Here is a 19,169-nt window from a genome sequence, read left to right as displayed (position 1 = left end):
TCTTCCTTCCTTAAGCAGCTTTAAACTTCATGACCCATCATTTCAACCTTCTGGTTATTGTCTCCAACTTTCTCATCTGATCTCTCATTGCATCTGCTAAGAAAGTTTAGCCAAGTATTATACCTTCTCCTTCCTGTGTCCACATTAAATATATACACTTAACCATGATTAAAGTTAATCATTTCATATCTTAATTATTGGGAGTCATTTGCACATTAATAACAATTTGAATCTTAACTTTGCCGGGTTGTAGTGGTAGAAATGAGTAAGTTACAGCCCTACCGTCTCAAACGCCTGGTAGCGTACCTCCTTAATCTAATTAAGGAGATGGTTTATAATGACACAAAACATTTAATAATAGCATAACATATATTGTAATTAATGTCAAAATGAACAAGAGCTGTTATAAATTAAGAATACGACATTTTAATAATACTGTTGACAACAGCACTATAAACCTCATGTGGATAAAAGTGGCTTGTGTGTGGTTTACTTACATGTTGATACTTGTTCAATTAAACATTCCTCAAGGAGAAATACTTTGCTTCAGATGAAATGTTTTTCCACTTCCCCCTTTGTTTTCTCCGTCATTTGGTTGAGTGCCTGAGAAGGCTATGTGAAATAGTTCATTTTTGTAGGACGTGGCCCGGTCAGAAAGACATGTGTGTGCTCAGCCTGAAGTGATGAAGAAAGTCACGCGTCCCAGTTTATCTTTCTCCTTCCTCGTGCCGGTCCTCCCGAGTCCCCCAGCCTGCAGACGGCTGTAAGAGGAAGTGTGTGGTTAGGTGTCTGCCTCGCTACTCCCCAGGGGGCTCTCAGTCACTGGGCAGGGTCCCTGCCTGTACCTCCGGAGCCCTGACCAGGGATCTGGCTCTCCCTTGTTTTCCTGCCTGGAGAGCCTCAGGCACCTGGGTCACCACTGCTGATACTTGGGAACCACCGGGCATTGCGTTGTGTTTATAACTGCAGTCTTGCTATCCAGATTGAGAATCATCCAATGTAACTTTCCTGTTTAGGTGGGGACTCTTGGGCCCAGGAACCAGAGCAAGCTCCTTAAGTCTGCTCTTTCCTGTCACGCGGCACATCCAAGGCCCCATTCATTGTTTCTCACCTGGACTGATGGAAGGCTACCTTGTCTCCCCACAAACACTCTCGCCCCCTCCCATCTGCTCACGCTGCACGCACAGTGAGCGTTTAAACATGCTGATCTGATCATGTCACTTCTGATTAAAACCTTTCCTCTGAGGCTGGCATGGCCAGCCTCTGCCCGCATCTCCAGTCGCATCCAGAACCACTCCCTGCCTACCCCATCCCCACAGTTCAGCTCAGCTGTTTCCTCGGAATCAAGTTATATTCAAAGGGGCCTTCCTTGACTTCCCAAGACCAGGGCATTGCCTCTGAACACATCTCAGAATGCTCTGTACCCTCCCCAGCTCTCCCCAGAGATTTACCTGTTCACTTGTTTGTTTCATGACTGTCCCCCCTCACCCCGCCCCTCCAAGCAGACACTGCAGACTTCACCAGGACCGTTTGCTCACCATTAGCTCCTAAATGCCCACAGTGCCCATTACATAGTAGATAGTCCAGAATTTATTCACTGAACGAATGAAAAATTAATGTACCAGTCACTTAATCCTTGTTTTTATTCCTTGTCTACACAAACTTCCTAACTAGGTTGTGTAGCAGGCAGCCTGCTCATGGCCTCGGGTGCTGGATTTCAGTTAACTTGCTGAGTTGTCAGTAGCTCCATTTATTAAGTATGAAGTAGGTGCTATAATTATCCCTGTTTTATTGATGGAGCAAAATAAGGCTTAACATGGACCTCGGGCCTGACCTCTCGGCTGCAGTGTACTTCATGTCTGTTGTGACTTCACTGTTACAGGGTCTGTAATGAAGACGGAATCTGGATGAATCCCTAGTTTACGTCAGAAGTTACATAATCATCATCTCAGAAGATTATCTTACTACTTAGAATTGATACAGTATTCTCAGTCTGAGATGACTATTATTTTTCTCATTTTATGCAGAAGGAAACAGAGGTTCTCATTTAAGGAGGGATTAGGAGTCAGATTTGTTACACTCCAAATTCCTTGCTCTTTCTACTGCTCTTTAAAGTTCTGGCTAACAGTTCTCAGATGTGGCTGGGAGCAGTGAAATTTCCCTGACGTTCAGTCTCTGACAGCCTCACACTTCGTGATGGAGAGATGCCTAGGGACCCGCTTACAGACTGAGAGCTGCAAAGATGGTCTAAGAAACAAGATTCCCCCTTATTTTTAGATGACATAGTAGCTTCTGCCCATAGTCACGTAACCCGCCACGGCTTCATTTTTGTAAAATGAGGTTTGAATAAATAGATCCTAATCTCCCACCCAGTGCTGAGTCCATAATTCTGTATCAGCTGTTAGGAAGACTCCTGTTTCGTTTTTCTTTTCCTTTTTCTTTTTTATTGAAGCTGTAGTTGACTTACAGTGTTGTGTTATTTTCTGGTACATAGCATAGTGATTCAGTTATACATATTTATTACAGATGTATCTTCTTCATATCCTTTTTCATTATACGTTATTACAAGCTACTGAATATAATCCCCTGTGCTAAACAGTAGGACCTTGTTGTTTATTGGTTTTATATATAGTAGTTTGTATCTGCTAATCCCAAACTCCTTTTATGCCTCACCCCCCACCCCAACCCTTTCCCCTTTGGTAACTGTAAATTTGTTTTCTGTGTCTGGGAAGACAGCTGTTTCTCACATTTATTGCGTGAAAGCCACAAAGCTGTCAAAGAAAGATGCCAAGAAAATTTGTGGATTAGCAACTTTCTTGAGCAACCAGACCAGAGAATCATGCATCTTTCATTTTAGTTATAGACAGGACAGAGTATTTTGATTTTCAAAGATACAGGATTCAGGAATTCTGATTCTTAAGAAGCACTTTAAACTGTCTGATATTTTGGGAAAATTTATTGGGAGACACAGTGTTTATGACACAGCCCAAATTGACTGGCCTCTCATACCTGACCGCGTGAGAGTCTGTCATACTCTGGGCACAAAGGAATTTAAGTCTGTGTCAGGCCAGGGGATTCCGCAGTCCTGGATCGTCTTCGCAGTAGCTCTTCTCAGGTTTCTTGCTGTGGATGAAAAGATGAGCTTTGAAGTCAGACCTGGGCTTGATCTTGGATCTGCCCCCGTTAATAGGCTGTGTCATCCTGATCAGTTCATTTAATATTCTGAGCCTTATATTTTCGCGTCTAAAATGTGTGTAATAACAATCTCCTAGGGTTGTTATGAGGATTAAATGAAAAAAAAGTGTAAAGAACTTGGCGTTGTGCTAAACAGACCCAAAATAGTGAAATGTTGCTGTTCTCTGAGATCCGCACGGCCCTCGCCTTTTTACTCAGAATTGAGTTATATCTTTCTGACCCTAAGATTTGGTTCATAAAATCTATGTGGTCAGGTAGGAGTTCTCCACATATTTTTCAGATATCCTTTCTAGCCCAGCTATATCAGGAAGTAGTACATTAGCAGACATGGAAATAATTGTGGTTCTGGTGTGGTGGGACACAGGCCTTTTTCTCTCTCACGGTTTTCATGGCCCTGATTCTTCCATTGTTGAACCAGTCTGGTCTTACTAGTTCAAGTGAGCAAGAACCATTTCACGCTGTTTGTCTTTCCCTCTCCACTCTATATAGGAAGCCCTTTGGATTCCCACATTTAGTGTTTAATACTCAGACCCTGATCTCCATTATTCGGGTCCTGTGGTACAGAGCTGGTCATAGGAGTCCCCTTAGTTCCATGTCAAGTTTTTCCTTCTCTAGAGAGATTGTCTTTACACTGTTGAATGGGAGCTGTTTGGAAAGACATCTGACCGTACCACCATCAATAGCTTCTGTGGCATAAATACCACAAACTAACATGGTCTGAAAAATTCCTTCTCTTTGAGTAAATGGAACCTTTTCTGCTTTTTGAAGTCAGTTATGTACTTTGGAGGCAGGAAATCCTCAGCTCAGGGGCACAGCATCTGTTGGAATCCTCCAGGACAGTGGCTTTCGTGATGAACTCATCCTCCCTTTCTCTTTTCCTCTTCACCTATCCTTTCCTCTTAAAGCCCTTTTTACCTAGACTGACCTGTCTGCTAGTGATCTCTGTTTGGCCGTACGGCTGCAGTCCAGCACTCCCTTCTGACTTGATAAAAGAGCTATGCAGTCAAAGTCTGTGATCATCTGTGAGACAGTTCGTTTCTGCCTTTAAAGAAATCCCACAATTTTCTAAACTCTAACACCTATTGTGTCTTCTGTTCCTTCTCTCTATTGTGTTCTGGATTTAATTCTCTCAGACTGCTCTTTCTGTTCCTGATCGTTAAGCATGATTAGCAAAAAGAACTGTGCCTGACAGAGAGTCGCTTAGAGAAGTGTGTTATCTTTGATTCAGCCTGAGCCCAAAGGTTCTCTGCTGATTCCTCATGTAATGAGGTAGAGGCAGTTCTGGTACATTCTCTTAGGAAGTACAAAGGCTTCCTGAGTGAAAAGGGTTTGTGAGTCAGGGAGCCTCACGGAAAGTGCTCAGTAAATATGTGTGGAATGAATATTGCAAATCAAAATTCTTTTACATCTGGATAATGCCAGGTCCCAGTTTTTTCAAGTTATTTTTTATTGGTTTTGTTTTATTAATCTTTCAGACTTTTTGAAAAGACCTCTAGAGAGTTATGTGAAAAAATTAAAAGTACCAGTTCATGTAATTCGAATGGAGCAGCGTTCTGGATTGATCCGAGCTAGATTAAAAGGAGCTGCCGTGTCTAAAGGCCAAGTGATCACCTTTCTGGACGCGCACTGTGAGTGCACGGTGGGCTGGCTGGAGCCTCTCCTAGCCAGGATCAAACATGACAGGTAATTTTCTGGCGTCTGTAAATTGTTTCCATTGCGTTTGTCCTAACCCATGGTAAGTTGCAAAATTCTGATCTCTAAATAAATACAAAGATAATTTCCCCTGAAGTTCTTTTTAAAAATACCTGTGAGGAGCACTCTAGACTAAACATGAAGAAGGCCAAGTCCTGAAGTCTAGAAGGAACGTTTGTAGGCTGTCTTGTTAATGAGGGTGGGTTAGGAGAGGGGGTGTTAGGACGCACACTGTACGTTCTGTTCATTAAACGGGAGCAGAACACAAGGACAGTGAACTCAGGGAAGGGAGGATAAACCCTCGTCCCTGCTCTCTCGAGCTAACGCTGGGGCGGGCAGGGCAGCCCCTCTCTGTCTGCATCCTTACTGGGACTGCAGCTCTCAGCCCGGAGCACGAAGGAGCAGAAGGGGGCGGGGAGACACACGCTGCCTGCGGAAGTGTTTGGCTGCGTGAGGAGAAGCGCTGTGATCTCAGGTAACACAGGAGGAGCGTGCGGAGCAGGGCCAGCCTCTCATGATGCACGGCTTCCGAAGGATGACCTGCTGCTAGGCCCTGGCTTAGCTCTTAGGTATCAGGAGGGAGCCGGACCTCAGTCTGCTAGACCCATGCTAGTTGAATTTCTGCTGCTCATTGCAGTGTGACCCAGAGGCTGTGGCTACTTAACATTAAGGTTTAGATTTCAGCAGCGTAAACTTTTACTAGTCAAGTGGAGCAGAGTGGGACCTAAAGCCACTGCATCTGTTCTGTTTGTAAGCAAATGCTGGACCTACATCTCTCCCCTTTCAAAGAAGAATAAACAGAAAAAGCCAGCTTCGGGGCAGTGAGAAGATCTTTAGAAAGGAGCGCATTGCCTGCAGAAGGAATAGGGTATCTCTGTGCGTTGTTTTCTGTGTGTAACAGATGACTGATTTCGGAAGTATTTGCTTTCTTAAAGACATCTTGTAACCTTTATGAAGCAGGAGCCTGGACCCACAGAGAGAAAGCAGTGTGAGGTGATGACAGAAATACGAAGGGAAATTGGCTGAAATAACAGCCATGACAACTTCCAGTTGGGCTGAATGGTAGATTAGGTGTCCTGAATAATTTTTCCAACTGAGAAAGCTAAATGCTGGATAAATAGAAGACACATTTTTAAATGCATCACTGAGTTGGCACCAAAGTAAGAAAGTTTGCAGACCTCAGCATGACGAGCAGAGAAGTAAGCAGCACAGACACTAACGCCAGCTTTCACTTGTGGGGCTCCTGCTGAGCTCGGGGAGCACGGCTTCTGCCTTGAAAGAAAAACGGATGGGAGGGTGGAGGCGAGGCCTGGGCCCTGCCTACAGTGGGAAGGCAGATAGCAAACACCTGTATAAAGCGAGGCTCTCCGTGTCTGCACCTCCCTGTTAGTGAGAATGAGAAATGAATCCTACCACGCCAGAGAAAACTGGTACGGAGTGGAAGAGGGCAAACAGATTTCCGTCGAGAATTTGTAAGCAGAATGTAGAGAAAGGGGGAGCCCACTCCGCTCTTTTTATGAGACTAGTGTAACCTTGATATGCAGTCAGAAAAGAGGTGCATGGAAAATTACAGACCCACTCATGAATGCTAATACGGAAACCTCACACCACCAGCAAACTGGGTCCAACTGGGAGCGGGAGCAATATATATATATATATATATATCATATCATGTCATATTCTGTATCAATACATAAACAACATGTCATTACTAGTTGGTGTAATATTATAAAACCAGTTCACATAATATACCCCATTAACATGTTTCTGAAACTGCTTAAAACCCTATCATTAAAACTCTGACCACTTTAATAGATACAGAAAAAAGTGTTCATTTATGATTAAAATGAACATCAATTTATGATTAAAAATACTTAGTAAACTATTACAGAATGGAAATTTACTAATCTAAAAAAAAAAAAAGATAGTTAACCCCCCCCAAAACCACACACCTTACCTAGCAAACATCGTATTAATGGAGAAATGTTGAAAGTAATTTTTGAACGATATGGCACAAGAGAAGGAGGCCCTGAATTATTACTGTTAACTCAGTATTATTGGAAGCCTTCGACTCTGCAGTAATACAAGAAACAAGGTGTATAAGAATTGGAAAGGAAAATACAAGTGCTTTCAGTTGCAAATGATGTGTTTTTTATGAAGAAAAGTAATCTATACACAACATAGTAGAAAACAGTAAGAATTTAGCAATATTGACAAACGTAAGATCACCATAGAAAAGTCAATTGCCTTCTCCATAAGAGTTAGGAATAGGTAGAAAATACGTGAAAAGAAGAAAAGAAATGAAACCATTTATAATAGCAATGGAAATCATAGGCGGTAATTAGGAATATGTTTAACAAATGATGCATGAAATAGAAAACTGTTGAAATTCACTGGAAAGTAATCTGAGCAGAGAGAGAAGGGTAATGTTCATGGATAGAAAAGTCAATAGAAAAATGTCATTTCTCCCCACATTGATCTAAAAATTCAGTGCATTTCTAATTGAAATCTCAACAGAATTTTCTTGGAGAAACTGTCTGATTCTCACCTTTACATGGAAATGCATGTTTTTAAGAATAGCTAAAATACCCCTGGAAAAAAAGGAGCCAGGTCCAGTGGGGCTGCCCTCCTAGAGTCAGACTTACTTCAAAGCCGTTTCAATTGTGGCAGTGATGTGCTGATGCAGGAATTCACAAACAGACGAGTAAAACAGAGCCGCCCATGTTTATGGGAAAACTTGACCTATGACAGAGCAGGCACTTAAAATTACAGCAGAAGAAGGGACTGTTAGATAAATAATGCCGGAATAATTGGTCATCCTTAAGAAGAATAAATGAAGTTGGATACTTACTGCGTGTCACACCCAAAGTCAGTTCCATGAGGGTTAAAGACAAATATGAAAGGCAAAAATATAATTCTTTTTAAAGATAATATATGGGAGAATATCTTTATGATTAGGGAATAGAGAAAGGTTTCTTAAATAAGACACCAATTGGATGGGGAGGATATCACATACTCTCAAATGTGGCTCCCGGGGGCTCTGAGCAGGGTACCTTTCCTCAGAATGGGCTGTGGTTATGTGTGAATTTTTTCAAGTGTGTGAAAATCACAAATACCAAGAGAAAACTTTTTCAGTGTGTATGATCAGGCAATTTGTATGAAGAAATACAAACTTCAGGGAAAATACTCTTTTTAATAATAATAACAAATTTTTAAAATCCTGAGATAACTGCTTAATAAAATTACAAGAAAACAGTATCTGAAGCTGATAGCACTGTGAGGACGTTGCACATACATGTGATACTTGGGAATCGGTGATGCGTAGTGCCACGGAAGGTTCTTGACTTGGCTGATCTCACTCCTGGAAGTTTCTTCTTAAGGCAAAAGTGAAATTATATATATATATAAACATCATCACTTAGTATCTTAACAGCGGAAATCTCTAAGGAACATACATGTCCAAGAGCCATTTTTTAGGAAAAGTGTGAGCTTAAAATTATTAAATATATAGTCATTTTTGAAAACTAGAAAAAGTCGAAGGATTTTTACACGTGGCCAGTATGTCAGAGTATGAATGGAAGAGGTGTGGAAGGTTATCAGCAAATAAATATGATGAGTAATTATGTTGCTACCTTGGCAGGATATAGCAGAGAGGTTTTTTCACCATTGTCTTAACATTAACATAGACTGTATTTTTATTTTAAAAACACTCACTATACAATTGTTATATAGTTGTTATGACAGGCCTCAGAATGAACGTTTTAAAAGGTTTTTTTAATTCGCTTTCATGAGTTTAGGAGGACAGTGGTCTGTCCTATCATCGACGTGATCAGCGACGATACTTTTGAGTACATGGCCGGCTCTGACATGACCTATGGCGGGTTCAACTGGAAGCTCAATTTCCGCTGGTATCCTGTTCCCCAGAGAGAGATGGACAGAAGGAAAGGTGATCGGACTCTTCCTGTCAGGTAATTAGTTTGTCAAACATTTTCCCTAACGTGTTGTTGGCAGAGGGGTGTGAAGCTTTGGGAGTTGTATTAGCAGGATTAGAAGTGTATTTTGAGAGACATGAAGCGTTTGTGCACTGTACGTGTAGTTAGGAGCCATCTTTCACACACATCATCATTTCAGAGAGGGATTTTTTTCCTCTGATGAATTAATAAAATTAGAATCTTTCATTTCTGTAAATCTAGTGCCAGTGAGATGGTGATACGCATATGTTCTTTCGTTCCTGTATGAACATTTTGCAAGTCTGTAAGTCAGATTCATGCTTTAATTCAGTTATTTAGGATAAAAATATTTAACTTAAACAGTCCCTTAATTAATTGTAAGTGCCAGTATATGAAAATATTACCTAAAACTGGGTCCTTGCACTAAAATCTAAGATTTTAAGTTCAGACTCATACCACCTGATAAGATTAGTAAAATTGTTTGAAATATAAAAATAGCCAGAATTGACAAAAGTATGAAAAAGGATTTCCGTGAACGCATTTCTCCTTTTTTTTTGCTCTACATTTGGTCTTATGTGGATTTTTTTCAGAAAGGGATAAAAACCGTCATGCTATCTAGGACCTTTAGATTGAGGCCTTGAGCTTTCTGAGCCATCGTAGGATTTATCCTGGTTGCATCAGCCTGCTGCTTCTGTAGTAACTGGGAGTTCCTGCAGAACCAGGCTTTTTAGCTTTCTTCTCTCCTGGGCTTCCCAGATCTGTCTTCCTTTGAGTTAAGTCCAGTTCTGGCAAAGCTGAAGAGAGGTTTCACTAATTCTGCGCTCTTTCTCCCTAGCCAGCCCGAGGCCTTTCCTTGTAGAGGGACTTCCCCACTCTTCTCCTGACGACAGTTCAGATCACCATCTGAACCAAGTGTTCCTAAGCATTTCACAGATGATGGACTTCTTTGAAAAATCTGATAAAAAGCTATGAGTCTCCTGTAAAGGGGGTGGGGGGAGCAGGGATGTACATGGGCAAACAGAAGGTTCTGCATATAATCCTAGGACATTTAGAGTGACCCCCAGACCCAGGTGAAGAAAGCCTTGCACTCAGTGAAGAAGCTGGGTGTCAGCCCTTGTCCTGTGCCTCCTAAGGTATTAGACCTTCTTCCTCTTTCTTCTCTTCTAAAATCAAAGTAAGTCCTAGCTTCTTTGTGGAAATAACTATTTCTACTAGAAAAGCAAATGCTGCCGCCCTGACCAGTGCATGGAATGAGTAAGTTTTAGGCCTACAGAGATGGCCAGTTCATCCTAAATTACGATCTTCATAGTGTTCTCTGTCTCTGGAACTTAATTACTTTCTCCTAGTTGGAGTCCTTTTTTTCTCCATACTCATTCCTCAAGGAAACCAGTGTTTGATTTTCATTTATTTAAATCCTCTTTCATTATCATTTCTCTGCTTAATTCTGTGTATTCCCACCCCCTCTGCATACCTGGGCCAGGCTTCGAGGCAGAGAGTGTACCGGACTCAGTCAGGGTGATGAGCCCCTAGGAGGAGCATGTGGATTTTATTCTGTTCTTCGTCTCCTTCCTTAAAGGTTCAGGGAAAGGGCTGCATTGTTTTCATCCTATTTAATCTTACATCTCTGCAATGTTTGCCACCCTTAAGAAGCTGCTCTGTTAGAGCTGCTGGTATGAGTCTAGTTGGTTAATGTGCTCAACTGCATTTACGGTTGCTAGGAACTATGGAGTGGGTACACAGTCAGGTGGAGAGGATTTCAAGAAGCAGCTTCATTTTAAGGAGTTTGGGGTGGAAGCTCAGTTGGGACCCAAGGACCAGGAAAGGTACTAAAGACAGTAAGAGCCCTTGGGACTGGGCCGGGAAGGATGTCCAGGCAGAGAAGGACGTCCGGGCAGGAGCTGTGACAGCATGACTGGGGTGCAGGTCATGTCTGGAAGCCAAATAACAGCATAAAAACAAAGCGAGCCCTGGGGGCCAATGAACGTTTCTGAAAAGTGTGAGAATAAGCATTTATTCCGTAGTCATAAACCGTTAAAAAACTACTTTTAAAAACAAAAACTGATAGTAAATTTTAAATTGTTACAATTAACAGTATAGTATTATGATTGAATTTCAGAACACCTACAATGGCAGGAGGCCTTTTTTCAATAGACAGAGATTACTTTCAGGAAATTGGAACATATGATGCTGGAATGGATATTTGGGGAGGAGAAAACCTAGAAATTTCCTTTAGGGTAAGTTCCCTTTGAAAAAAGTAATCTGTGTAACCTCAAATATGGATATGCTTTAAATATTCATGTTATCTCTAAATAAAAAATAAAAAGTGAATATAATGTGAGTTTAATCAGACTTAACAGTCTTCAGTCCATAAACAGTTTGGTGATACTAGTAAGGATTCATTTTGAACAATTTTAAGCAAATAAATTAGTTTTCTTAATAGCCCACCTGTAAAACTTACACAAGATTCCGTAGTTGTTTTTAATTTGTTACTTTCAAGGAAGTAATCTAAACTCTAAAAATAAACAAAAAATAACATGTAGATGCTACTGTGTTACTTAACTGCCAAAAACATAACTTCACTTTCTTTAATATGCTGTGTCCTTCTGGTTTGAAAGTTTTTCTCTTGTCTAAAACCTGGTCATTTCACCAGCTTTGTATTTTTTGATAAAAAAAAAAAGGCAAAAGAATTCTGAAATCACTCTGAATTAATTTTACCCAGTCAGCCTTGTCTTATGCATTTCACGTTCATAAAAATCAACATATTTTTAAGATGACGCGGTGTGTTTCTGAAAATAATGGACTTTAGACACATGGCTTATAGCGGAAACCACACTGAGTTGCCCTGAGGCCTAACGCAGCTAGCTCGCCTTGTTCCTGGTGGGGCGCTTTGGCCTTCATGAAAGGAGAGGTTTGGACTCCTGATTGTCTTGGAGATCCCACCAACCTGTATCACTTTACAATCCTGGAAAAACATTAAAGTAGGAACACTGAATATTTAACAAAATCAAAACTTTTCAAAATGTGTTTTAATTGTAATTAGAAGATGTTTAACTTATGGGAAAATGTGTTTTGAAAGGAGCAGAAGGATAATTAAGGATGTGAAACTGTACTTAATGATCTTTCTTGTACCCCTTTTTGTTTTTATTCTGACAAAGACATAGAGTGTGTTCTCACTGTCCCACCGAGTCTCGCGTGAGTCGTCCAGGTTTGATTCCTAGGTTCTAGTTGATGCACAGGCTGCGACACAGGTTTGGAGGAGGAGGAACAGATAAGACTCTGGCTGAATGTTCCGTGGTCAAAGGTTTTTTGACCATGAACCATATTAATAAAGTTATACGCACAACCCAAAATGTAAACATTTCAGGGAACAGTATGTCCTTGTTAGTAAGTACAGGTTGCAATCCATCAAATTTGAATTTTATGACCCTTGTAAGAGTGATGGCCTGCAGTTAGAAAAATACTGCTGTAGATGGCATGTCTTTTCTGAATTTAGCCTTTAACTTATCCTTCTGGATTTAACCTTCAGCTTCTGGTTCGATCAGAACCACACATAGAGGAAGCACTTGCTTTGTGACCATATAACAGGAGCTCCACTGTACACCCTTGATTGAGCTCAATAGATGTGAATGATTTTTTAAAAAACTATTGGTGTGTAAAACCGGTCTTCCTTGCTGCTTTCAGATTTGGCAGTGTGGAGGGACTTTGGAGATTGTCACATGCTCACATGTCGGACATGTGTTCCGGAAAGCTACACCCTACACGTTTCCAGGAGGCACGGGACAGATTATCAATAAAAATAACAGACGACTTGCCGAAGTGTGGATGGATGAATTCAAGAATTTCTTCTATATAATTTCTCCAGGTTAGCATTGTTTTGCATTGGAAATACAAGACTCTCTTGACCCTGATCCTTATGCATTCTGAGGAGAGGTAAGAAGGGTTGGAAAAGAAGCTTTGAGGAGAGGTGAAGCATCTACCTGCTAGGCTGTTGTAGGAATAAGTGAAAGCACACATAGTACAGAGAGTGCCGGCGGAATGCCTGCTGCGGTATGTCAGTGACGCGGCAGTGCGTCACCCAGTGCTGCAGAAGTTCCTGTTGGTCCAGGTGCTGTCCGTGCTCTTTTTTTTTTTTTTTAAACCCAACTGCAGCATTTAGCATTTATATGAGACTGCCAAGTATTCCAGGGCGAGTGCAGAGCCCTCCAGCATGCCTCAAGGGACTTCTCTCCAGGAACTTCGCTCTGCTCTTCCCAGTGTTGTGGGAGCAGCTGTTCTGTCAGCTGTGACTCCGCCCGCCATTGTGACCATTCCATCCGCGCCTCGTCACCACTGCCCAGTGGCAGGGTGCGCGACGCAGTCAGTCGTGTGCGAGAAACCTGACCAAAAACAAGTGCTCTGTTCAGTATTTGGGCAACACTGATACTTATTTTTGTTTTTGCCTTAACAAATCTTAAAGTGTTCTGGCCCCATATAACTTACATTTGTTTGTAATAATATTAGCATGTGTATCATTCACATAAATTTAATTTTTCTTTGAAAAACACATATTAATGGATTTCCTCGTTTTGTCCTGGGGAGGTGGGTTTATGGTATGTCACTTGCGTAGTCACGCGGCACCAGCTGCTGCCACTTTTCCCATTCGCCTGGCTTGTTTGTTACCTAGTAGCACGTCAGTAACTCAGTCGCTTACTTCTTTTGACAGGTGTTACAAAAGTAGACTACGGAGACATATCATCAAGGCTGGGTCTGAGACACAAACTCCAATGCAGACCTTTCTCTTGGTACCTGGAGAACATTTATCCTGACTCTCAGATTCCACGTCACTATTTCTCTTTGGGAGAGGTAAGGGGGAAAAAGTATTCTGTGTGGTTATTATGTTCTCACTAATTTATCAAAAAAAACAGAGGTTAAACTTGTAAGCAGGGAGCACCTCCATATTAGGGTTACGTACTCCAGTGTGGGAAGTTCTTGTTAGCTGACAGTCTACCTTATCACTTGAAACTTCATTTTTTTTCATGTTATGTTTTATTAAAATAAGAATGCTGTGTGCCTAACCTTTCACAGTTAGACCTCTGTTACAATATATTAGTGTCTTCAGTAGACGACTTATTTTAACAAACTGGCCCATTTAGTTGAAACCATATATTCCTGAAGCTAATGTCCTAGCGTTAATTAGCCCGGATCAAAGTTTGAGGAACTTCCAGTAAAGATAAACTGTAAAGAACTGACAAGGAAACTTGAAAGACTGTTTATGGTAAGCTGTATTTTTAGCGTCCGTTTATCTTCCTTCGGGAGCCCTAAATCTCAGTTTGGGATGCAAGTTGGAATGAGTGGTGGTTAGCGTCTTTATTCCTGATGATGCCTTAGTCATGGCTCGTAGAATTCAGCGGCAGATCTTCTTGAAACTTAGTAAGTAATTTACTTATTGATGCTCATAACTAGTTAACGTAATTACCTGTGCTTTGGAGTTCGGCCTTTTTACCTTGTGGCTGCCCACAGTGTGGGGTCTCGTGTGAGAAAGACTTCCCTTCCGGCGTGACTCCTCCTGCCAGGACGCTCACGAGGCAGCGATCCTCGTGCCCCTCCCCACCGCATCCCCAGAGGGTTGAGAGCCGTTCACTCTGCATCCCCGCCGACGCTGGGCTCCACGTGTAGGAAGTCTGAGTGGGTCCTTCTCTTTAGCCCAGGGGTCTGATCAAGTCACAGATTCTGTTAGCTTCCCAGGGCTGCCACCGAGGGGCTGGAACAACAGAAACGTACCATCTCACAGTTCTGGGGATGAGAAGTCTGAGATGAGGGTCTGGGCAGGTTTGCTTCCTTCTGAGCTCTGTGAGGAAGGATCTGTCCTCTGCCTCCTTCTGGCTTTTGGAGTTTGCTGGCCACCTTTGGTGTTCCGGGTGTGTGGACGCGTCACCCCGATTCCTGTCTCCTAACCCCCAGTATCTCAGAATGTGGCCGTATTTGGAGATGGGGTTTTTACAGAGGCAGTTAAGTTACAATGAGGTCATCAGGGTGAGCCCTAATCCAGTGTGACTGGGGTCCTTGTGAAAAGGGCACGTTGGGAGATACTCACACACAGGAGAAGGCGTATGAAGATGAGGGCAGAGATGGATTTTGGGGAAAGAGTATTCCAGGCACAAGGAAAAACAAATACGAAGGACGTAAGGCAAGAATGCACTTTGGCACGTTCCGGAAGCAGCAGAGAGGCTGGCTGGCTGGAGCAGTGGGCCGGGGGGAGCAGTAAAGGAACAGGCCAAGACGTAGTGAGGCCAGATCACACAGAGCTTGCAGGCCGTGGGGAGGACTCCGGGTTCGGTTCTGAGGTGGGAAGCCACAGGGAGCGACGAGCAAACTTTCACTGGAAGGATCAGACTGTCTGCTGTTTCAGGCAAAACTATATGGGAAGGAGAGTAGAGCTGGCGTATTGGTGAGAAAAGAGTAGCCGAGGATTATATTAAGATTTCACCTGAGGAGCTGGGACAGGGAACATGGTGTCACTGAGATGGGAAAGCCTGCAGAGCAGGTGCAGGAGGCACTGAGCAGTACCGTTCGGGACACGTTCAGTTTGATCCAGGTAAAGACAGTATGTAAGTAGTTACATTAAAAAACCTGCACCTTGGACAAGATTTTGGAGATTGAAAGTTAGGGGCTGTTAGTATATAGGTCATTTTTAAAACCACAGAACTTTGAGAGCACCTTGGGAGGAGTGAATGCCAATGGAGAAGAGGGGAGGACTGAGGACCAAGCCATAAAAAAACTCCACTATTTAGAAATTATGAAGATGAAAAGGAATCAGCTAAAGAGACTGATGAGAAGGAGTGAGCACTGAACTAGAAAGAGAACCGAGGGAGTGATGTCCCAGAGACTGAGTGAAGGGCTTGTTTCACAGACGGGGACGTGATGGGCTGTGCGGAACAGTGCGGAAAGGGTAGGGAGACGAGCCTGGGCACTGGCCGCTGGATTAGCGGGAGACGCTGTCAGGCTCCAGCTCTCCGTGTCAGGCGGGCTCCTGTGGAGGTGGCAGGGACAGAATGTCTGATGGCTTCAAAGGAGATCAGGAGAAGAGGAAGTGGAGATGATGAGTGTGGTTGAGAAATTTTGCTGTAAAGCAGAACAGAGAAGTGAGTGGTAGCTGGGGTGGAGGGGGTGGTTAAAGAAGGGTTTTTTATATTTTGCTATGATGAAACTGCTGGCGCACATGACACAAAAGAGAACGTGTAAAGATGCTAGAAAAGAGGCACTGACCGCAGAGCCACGTGCACCTGGGGGCGTGGGGGGCAGTTCCTCCCCCGCACCAGGGAGGAAGGTGGGGGGCCTGGGGCCAAGTGCAGGGGACAGGGTGGGGGGCTAGAAGCCGGCCGTTTGAGGTGGGAGGGTGGGGGGGTTCTCGGGTGAGCTGTTTCCTCGGTTGGATGCGAGATCGTTGGCTGAGGGTGAAGGAGGGGGTTGGTGGTTTGGGGAGAGAGGAAGAGATGTAAAGTAGGAAAGTGGGATGTGGTCGGGCGAAGAGGTGACAGAGGGGAGCTGGATGGCGGTGAGTCAGAGGAGGCTGTTGGGCCTGGTTGCACTTTGTCCAGCGCCAGGGCCAGCACGGCTCCCAATTTCATCCTGGGAGGTTCCTGAGCCTGCTTGCGGGTTGACTTGAGCGCCCTGCCTCTGAACTTTGCTGTGATTTCAGGAAGTCACCCTCAAACAAGCAAGGGGCGTGCTGAGTTTCTGGCCTCGTTACTGAGCGTCTGTTCCCTTTGCTGGAGCCTCATTCCAATCAAGAAAGGCCCCGGGTGGGTGAAGCTGTGGGAAGATTTATGGCAGTTGCTCGCCTGCAGAATAGAGAATGAGCTTTTTTTGTTTGTTTTCTTTGAACTGACCCGATTTTGGACAACACCTAGGCATTGTTATCTGGGCCAGAATACAGACATACTACAAAGAGCCACTTGTTAGCCCATGGGAGATGACTGCCAAGGCAGGCGGCCTTTTACTGCCCCCGCCAGCTGGCTTTCTGCATCAGGAACAGATTTTACCCTCTGTGGCCTGCTTGTTATCGCCTCAGTAACTAAGCCGCTGCTATTCTAAATTCACATTTTTATAGGATATTGTAAATAAAATCAGTTTGTATGTTTGAAAAAAAAAAAAACTGACAGAATCTTAGCCATACAGTGATTTTTTTCCCCCAACTCATAGCCTTTACCTCAGGAATTAGAGGGTCAGCGGGAAGTGCAGACTGTGTGTGCGCCTGTCCGGTCAGCCTCGCTAACGTGTGGCATTTTCACTGTCCCACAGATACGAAATGTGGAAACAAATCAGTGTCTAGATAATATGGCTAGAAAAGAGAATGAAAAAGTTGGGATCTTTAACTGTCACGGTATGGGAGGTAATCAGGTGAGTATTTTAGGCTCTAAAGGTGTAATTTTCAGATTTGTTTTAATCTTCTTACTTTTTTACTTCATGATGTCATTCAGGAAATGTTTTCTACCTTTAAAGAGAAAATAATGAAGACCTTTAGGAGAATTGAGCCTTCAGTATAATGATTATTTTTAAATGAAACATTTGTAAAAGGCCTTTTATGAGAACTGTATTTACACGGTTGTGAATGAATTTGTTTTGTCCTTTTTGGTCAAACAAGGTGACAGCCCTTGGCAATATGCTCAGTGTATACAGAGAACTCAAGGTCATTTTTTCTTTCCTCTCTTCAAAATTATTAGTAGCTTTTCTGAGTCACTTACTCTCCATTACATTAAGAAAGTTGAAAAAATACGTATCTTGAAATACTTGTCTTTCTCCCTGCCAGATTCTTGGGCACATAAAACAGCGATTAATTTACTTTATTGCCAAAGCTCATACGTGTGCACTTCTGGTTTTCAGGTTTTCTCTTACACCGCCAACAAAGAAATTAGAACAGATGACCTCTGCTTGGATGTCTCCAAACTTAACGGCCCAGTCACAATGCTCAAATGCCACCACCTAAAAGGCAACCAACTTTGGGAGTATGACCCAGTGGTAAGTGATCCAGTTGAATACAGGAATAAAATTGTGTTGTTGGGTGGATTTTATATACTGCTTTGTATCTAAAAGAGTGAACCCTTGTGGAGTCTGCATATGGATCAGTGTTCTCATACTCTAAAAATTGACAGGAAAAACAATGTAAGTAAAACAACATGCTTTATTTAATCTCCCCAGTAACTAACTTGGTCTTGCCTCCAGTCCCTGGGTCCTTGTTGTCACCATGTGGCCACTCCCCCCTGTGGGTCGCAAGCTCTCCGTTTAGGGTGGGAGAAAAAATGACTGAGTTAAACACCTGGGTACAAGTCTCGTTAATTAATGAAATTCTCCAGCTGCTCATGATGCTTCGGTGACATATGTGACAGAACTCTCTCTGCCTTCCTCTGGAGCCGCTCCCTCTTCCCACCTGCTGTGTGTTGCACTTAACATCAAGGTGCTTGAAAGACACTGATTCAGGCAGAGCATCTCCAGTAAACCTCTCTTCCTCTCCTCGTATCTGGCTGCACCTCCCAGCCTGTGTGTTTGCTCTGCGGCTCTGGCACCAGCACCTTCACTACATCTTTTCTCTGGTTATTTTTCTTTTGCTTACAAGCACTAGCTTTCTTCTCCACGTTAGGAACGACTTTTGTTCCTACTGTGCTTTCTGCCTACCCTCCTGCTTTTCCCCTGTGATGGATGACAGCGAGTGAATGGCCCGCACTTGTGCCTCTGGTTCTTCACCCTGGCTCCTGCCTGGGCCCGACACTGTACCGGAACAGCTCCTGGATGCACAGCCAGGGCATTCCCGTCTCTTTTCCTTAACTTCCAATAGCATTTACTGTTGCGAAGCAGGTATTTTAAAGTCCTCTTACCCGTTGGCTTTAGATCCACTAGTGTTTAGTTTCTTGTCTTAGCTTTCTTCTCTCTGCTTCTTTCGTCTGCTTGGCTCACTCTGCTGCCTCATTCCACCCCTAAATGAAGACGTCCGAGCCAATCTGTGACTTCAGCTGCCTTTGCTCCTTACACTGGGTCACACGCAAACCCTGGTCTACTTTCATTGTCAACCTGCTATTCCCCGAACACACCCTGGACTTTCTCACTTTACGTTTAAGATCATACAGTTCACTCTGCCTAACAAATCCTACCCATTCTTGAGGACCCGGAATTGACGTCACATCCATGAATCCCAGCCAGAAATCAGTTGTCTTTTAGTTATTGTCTCTGACCCCTGTAATGCTGTACTTCTTTACAGTCATTTATCTACCAGTCTTCTCATCCCTATTAGATAGACCCAATCCAGGGTCTGCCTTCACAGTGTCAGACTACAAAGTATACACGTGTATTAAATGCAGC

General features: G+C 43.1%; 1 protein-coding gene and 2 long non-coding RNA genes across 4 annotated transcripts in view; 1 reads left to right on the top strand and 2 right to left on the bottom strand.

Moving 5' to 3' along the window:
• The window catches only part of GALNT1 (polypeptide N-acetylgalactosaminyltransferase 1), a 46,761-nt gene that overhangs the window by 22,232 nt on the left and 5,360 nt on the right, over positions 1–19,169 (top strand). For both annotated transcript variants that reach the window (XM_010977428.3, XM_031438951.2), the window contains exons 5-11: positions 4,671–4,878; positions 8,685–8,855; positions 10,954–11,071; positions 12,519–12,699; positions 13,540–13,679; positions 17,118–17,216; positions 17,700–17,834. In XM_010977428.3, coding sequence (XP_010975730.1) covers positions 4,671–4,878; positions 8,685–8,855; positions 10,954–11,071; positions 12,519–12,699; positions 13,540–13,679; positions 17,118–17,216; positions 17,700–17,834 — 1,052 coding nt within the window. The remainder of the gene's footprint in view (positions 1–4,670; positions 4,879–8,684; positions 8,856–10,953; positions 11,072–12,518; positions 12,700–13,539; positions 13,680–17,117; positions 17,217–17,699; positions 17,835–19,169) is intronic.
• Positions 36–3,156, bottom strand: LOC135319798 (uncharacterized). The gene is made up of 3 exons (XR_010378655.1): positions 3,010–3,156; positions 498–761; positions 36–96 (listed from the first exon to the last, which is right to left on the bottom strand). It is a non-coding gene; the product is annotated as an uncharacterized LOC135319798 (long non-coding RNA).
• The window catches only part of LOC105086857 (uncharacterized), a 40,819-nt gene continuing 34,292 nt past the window's right edge, over positions 12,643–19,169 (bottom strand). Inside the window, exon 5 of the long non-coding RNA XR_004132323.2 lies at positions 12,643–13,213. This is a non-coding gene — a long non-coding RNA (uncharacterized LOC105086857). The remainder of the gene's footprint in view (positions 13,214–19,169) is intronic.

Source organism: Camelus dromedarius, chromosome 32, assembly GCF_036321535.1.
Source record: "Camelus dromedarius isolate mCamDro1 chromosome 32, mCamDro1.pat, whole genome shotgun sequence".
Classification (NCBI taxonomy): domain Eukaryota; kingdom Metazoa; phylum Chordata; class Mammalia; order Artiodactyla; family Camelidae; genus Camelus; species Camelus dromedarius.
This window is presented reverse-complemented; position numbering and strand designations above follow the sequence as displayed.